Source organism: Adelges cooleyi, unplaced genomic scaffold (genome assembly GCF_023614345.1).
Source record: "Adelges cooleyi isolate 19-005CV unplaced genomic scaffold, UGA_ACOO_1.1 ACOO_flye_CR_arks_rails_tigmint_CR_PRNA_446, whole genome shotgun sequence".
Taxonomy (NCBI): domain Eukaryota; kingdom Metazoa; phylum Arthropoda; class Insecta; order Hemiptera; family Adelgidae; genus Adelges; species Adelges cooleyi.
In genome coordinates, this window is record NW_026096129.1 from 1396348 (window position 1) to 1402213 (window position 5866).

The 5866-nt window shown below is 30.2% G+C and overlaps 1 protein-coding gene across 1 annotated transcript; it reads right to left on the reverse strand.

Annotated features, from left to right (window-relative positions):
- Positions 1 to 1666: 1666 nt before the first annotated feature.
- LOC126842143 (uncharacterized) lies at positions 1667 to 5627 on the reverse strand. Its single transcript, XM_050579033.1, has 9 exons — positions 5568 to 5627; positions 5230 to 5392; positions 4101 to 4180; positions 3373 to 3553; positions 3228 to 3301; positions 2653 to 2812; positions 2498 to 2565; positions 1917 to 2103; positions 1667 to 1820 (listed from the first exon to the last, which is right to left on the reverse strand). Exons 1-9 carry the CDS (start codon positions 5625 to 5627, stop codon positions 1729 to 1731), a joined length of 1065 nt encoding a protein of 354 aa, XP_050434990.1. The 3' UTR covers positions 1667 to 1728.
- Between the last annotated feature and the right edge of the window lie 239 nt (positions 5628 to 5866).

The window sequence follows — 5866 nt, forward strand, 5'->3', positions numbered from 1 at the left end:
TTTTTTTTATCGCAATACTAAATTGAGTATAATGTGAACACTATTTACCGTCTTTTCGGTTTACCGCGCCACAATCTTATGCTATAGAATAAAATTATGTACTAAAATGTACTTTGTATGGAAAACAACTAAACAAATATATCTCGATGGACTGTGTGTTGTATAAGCTTCGGACAAACGAGCCAATTGATGTGCTTAAAACATTAAAATCAAACTAGATACCGTATTGTGACCGTTTGTTTGAAAGTTTCACTCATCCCTGCCGTTAAAGTATTAAGCTTTCTGTCAGGCAGACCCTCATTAGGACTATTTAAAAGTTCAGTTTTCACAATTCATATAAGCTCCGGCAGCAAGAACTTCATAATTTCTAATCAGCAGTAAAATATATTGCTATTTTTCCAACAAAAAAAAAATAGTTAGAAAGCAAAACTTGCTACATTTCAACAAAAACTATTGTATCTAATAATATTATAATAATAATAATGGTGACTAAATCAATTTACTATACTACCAAACAACCTTGTTCAGCAGCAATCGAGAGAGTACTCTTATTTTGACTGCTTTTGCGGGGAAGCAACAGCATAACAAAGGTCGACTGACAAAGGACATCACAAAATTCGTGTTTGAAAATATGAATAGTAATGCGATAAAGTTAAACACTTGAGGTGCTTTTACCAATGATGTAACTATAAATAAACTGCATTTAAAGAGAGTTTCTAGTAAAATAGTTAATAAATATAAAGATGATAATATTAGTGTAGATAAAATATTAAAATCCCAAAATAGTCGAAAAATACATTTACAAATATAGTGATAGATGTTTAAAGGGTATCAGTTTAGTGAAACTAAAACTAATCTTAAATAGATGATAGGCATGGTTGTCTTATTTTCATACATGTAGAAGACGAATTGAAGAACCTTCAAAAACTCAAATATATTTTATTCAAAATTGTTTACATTAACAGTAAGTTGCACTATATTGGTTTAAAGATTTAAAAAAATAGTATCACCTTTCTACTATTTTAAATTAAGTTAGGTCGTTAGACATAGGCTCAGTTAGTATAAACTGTTCATTTATATTATTATGATATATCAAGTTGATTGATTCTAAGCTCATTTCAAAGAGCTCTCCAAGAAGATACAAAATATGAATTAACAAAAAATAAATAAATATTTAAGCTACATTTTTCTTTAGCCACGCAGATCTCTGACATCGATGAACGGCTATTGTAGTTTAAGGTCTTTAACATTTGTTGGCATGCCACTGTTAATAAATATTCTCACACCAAAATATCATTCCACCACTTCTCTTGGAGTAGGTTTATACTGTGCTTGGTTAACACTGTACTGGTTTTGATTGTGATTGGTTAGGACTTTGCTGGTTTATGATCTGCTGGATTCATACTATTTTCAGATCTAAGCGTTTGATTGTGATGATATCACATTAAGATTTCGAATTGTGTGTGATCCAAATTCAGTAAAAATGTAGCGTAATAAAATGTAATAGGTTTTCAATTAAATAAAAACAAAAAAATTTAGGTACTGAATTTTTATTTTTTGTAATTATTAATTAATAGAAATAAGATAAACATAGACACCGAGGAACGTAGTATTTAAATTATTAATAAATACATAGAAATGTTTAAAATATTATTATTACTATCATTATGCTCGTTAAACATGCCCGATTAATGTTATTAAAGCTTGTAAGTTCTATCTTCAACGGAGCTAATGTTTAGCGTCATAGGGACAGTGTTTGGTATGTTCTACAATGAAAAATACAACTTGCATGTAATCCGCTACGTTTCTGTTATTAATACCTAAAAAAGGAAAATTAATTATTTTTTTTTAACAAGAGACGACCAACATCAACGTCATTAATTGAAACATTTTAACGCTATTAAAATTAACTTCACCATCGAATTTCATTAAATAACGTCGAGCATTTTCAGTAGGGTTTGTCGACCGTATCAAAATTTGTTTTGCCTTTTCCACGTAGTTGGCATACTCCTTAGGCATCAGTACACCGTCGTTGGAAAGGTCGAGACCAACGAATTCTCGTATGGCAGTTACGACCTCGCATAGACTTAATACCGGTGATTCCTAAATAATTGTTAATGTAGAAATGTATAATAATTATTAATTAGTATGCGAGATAATACTATAACGAACATAACAGCGGAGAAATTTGAAATAAAGAGTGATCGTTTTATCGTGAACCACTCAATACTTCATAAGGTCTAATTATTTATACATCAACTTTTGAAACTTTAACAGTAACGCATTTAAGTTTTATAAATTTGGTGTAAGAATTATTAGTTTGAGAGGGGAGAGAAGTGTAGGGATATACAAATTTGTGGAAAATTGAGATTTTATATAAAAACAGTATGAAAAAAAAAATGTAATTATTAATTAAAACCAATGAGATATTGAGAGGTTCACGATAAAATGATCACTCTGTATATAAAATAAAGGAAATGAACGATATTACATTTACCTCACCGACATCCTTGTTGAGTTCTGCCGCAGCGAGGATTAATTCAATCAACAATATTCCAGCGGGTTCTGTGCGAATTTTAATAAAATTAATAGTTTTTATTTCTCAAATTACTTGTCATTTATCTAATAACACAATACAAAAAAAATTCTTACGGGCGGATTCAAATAACAACTGTAATTCGCTGTTTATGGTTATGCCAAGCTCTTCGAACACTTTTCTACTTGCAAAAGGATTAATGCCAACAGCTGCTCTCTTGTGTGTTTCGTATAAATCAGCAAACTTACCTATCTGTGCTAGAGTCAGACCACGGCCCTACAATGTATGATAAAAGTATTAAAACAAGCATCCCTCTTCCAAAGATCAATAATTCAAACAATAAATCCCCAAAACTCCACATTCATAGACTAAGAGTAAAATTTTAACAATTAAAAAGAAAAAAGTATTAAAGCTGAAATATGGACAATTAATAATGTCTTGCATGGTATTCGACAGTACAAATTGTTATGATATCAGCAGTTTATCTGAACAGGTTATCCCACAAAAATTTGACAGGCAAACAAACTTTTGTTCAATTGAATATTTTTCAAGAAAATTATAACTGTTCAACGACCAGTTTAGGACAACTACGTTTGTTGTTTAAATTTAAAGTTTAGGACTCCACCTCCCTTTCGACTACAGATTTTATTTTCCCCACTTTTTTAAATTTTATCTCGATTATTGCACTTACATCTGGTTTCATTTCCAACATGATTAATAAGAATTCAGCTGCGTTAACTATATGGTTGTCTTGTTTAGAGTTGTCTGAAATCAAATAAAAAATACAAAAAATTGTCTACATCAAGTGAACCGCCTTCTAGGCTTGTGTGCATTACCGCCGTTTCCGGTTTTAAGTTTTTTAAATTTTTGGTCCAATGCAAAATGTATTGTTTTCCAATATTTGAATGTTTCCGAGAGCTGTTCAAGAGTAAGATATTCCGGTTGATCATGAGATTCAACGCATGTATCGAACTCCTTCAGGAAAAAGTCTACTTCAAAAGGCGTAAGCCATTTAACCTGAAAACAATTTATGCATAATTGCTTATAACAACAATGGCTCCAGCCATTATCTTTCAAAATAATTTTTAAAATTATTCTTTTATAATTTACAGTTTACCTAATATTTTTATCACATTTTCTATAATCAAATTCAATAAACACTATCCCTTATGAGTAGAGTCATATGAACTTTTATAATAACGGTGTAAGTTAATAATTTTTTAAATATCAAATAATTTGCTGCAAATTTCGACTGGTCGAAACCCAATTTTGAGCAACTACTTTTAAAGATAATAATGTTCAATATCACTCAACCGCTTTTTGACTTTTGCATTTTTAACTTTAGTGTTATTTAGTTTACAGGTTTCGTTAAAGATACCTAAGATACTATAGATAGAGATAAAGTTATATTGTTAGAAAATATATAAAATTTCAGCTAATTTATAACTCTCTAGTAAAAGTATGAAAAAGAATAATTAAAAAAAAATCGCATTCTCGATAATTGCCAATACTTGGTTTATATTTTATTAAGAATTTAAACTTGTTGATTTAAGACTTCGAATACCTCAATGTCGTCGGATTTTTTATTCTCTTGTTGCGCCAAGGTTGTCAATAAGAAATACAAATTTGTAGAATCGGGTTCATCTGTATACAAATTGATTAGTTGTTAATAATTAAGTCATTCGCTTTTAATAAATCAGTTGTATCGATATCTTTTTGCCTAAAACATTATTGTTTGGTATGCTTATGGTTTGCAATAATTGTATTTAAGTACTACATTTTACATTCACATATTATACTCATGCGTTTCTTAAGTACTCAAAAATATTATTAAACAAATATTGACACTCATAAAGATAATAATATAAAATAAAATAAAATCTTCTCGTTTTCGCATAGAGGCAAACAAGTTAAATACGTTTTGAACCTTATCGCTTTGTTATGCAGATAATTAAGGCACCTTAAATTGTAATTTACATAATATTCTATATTCTGTGATACTGATTAAGTACTCGCAGTGTCATATCTACTCATATGAAAAAAAACCTACAGTTATCCCAATAAAAACACTTCGTTACCTCATCTGTGCAAATTGTAGATAAGAAGAAAAAAAAGAATAGTTTCAACATAAGCCTTAAAATAGGGACTAAGTAAAAACCATAATTGGTTGACTGATGAAATATTTCTCTATTCAACTTCATGCAAAGCGACTTTTAAACCTTTTCCTATATCCAACATAATTTGTTTTATAAATGGCTGCCTAGGTTTTCCTCTCCTTGGCTTCCCTTCAGGGTTTCCCTCAATTATAGTGATAGTATGTATAAATTCTGCCTACATATTAAACCAGTAATAAAAAAAAAAACGAATTTTTAGTTTACTTGGCCGGAAGTAAAAATGTCTTGTCTACTATGGTTTTCCCACTATATTATACAGCTTCGCCAAAGACTAAAAAAGATAAAAGTTTGAATATTTTCTAATATCGTGCTAAAGCATGTATACAAATGGATTTCAAAAGAAAGAAAATACTAGAAAATTACAATTTTATTAAGAGTAAACTAATGTAGCATGCTAAAAGAATCGGCTGGTATTAGCCATTAAGGTCAACAAACATTAATTAACTAAGTGCAAAGCCTATAACGGTCGACTTTAATAATTGTCCAAACAATAGGAAATATTATAATTTTTTATCATACCTGACACGTAACTAAAATCATCTAGAATTTGTTCCCATTCTATTCCAAAGGTTTCCTTTACGACGCCAGCGATTTGCTTCTCGCTAACTCCGCCGGTAGACGTTTTGTGATTTTCAAACAGGTTGTTCAACCGATTTAATTGATCACTGTTCAGTCCGACGCTCTGAAATAAAGTATGACGACTATCAATTGTATTGGTAAACTTACTGAGTGAACCTATTTCCGATGACGTGGCAGATTTACACACATATTGTGTTAGTATATAACAACATTTATGTCATATATCAGTTTATTACATCCGATACGAATAATAAATATATAGTATCATACACTCTTACCCATGCCGACGTTATAAAACACACCACGCAGACAGTAAGGGCGATCTTGAAATTATGCATAGTTTAGGTTATTTTTTTAAAAATAATAATCAAACATTAATCGAATACTTGTAATAGTATAGCTGTACTGTTGGCACCAAAGACGAACGACGGATAAACAGTAGAAAAGTGTTTTTGTTCGCGTCTTTGGTATTGCGTTGACACAAGCGCAAAAAAACAATGTTTGCAAAAACACATGTTACAACATGTACATATTCTAAACTATAAGCTTTAGGTTTAGGCCATTTGCTAGAAAAATA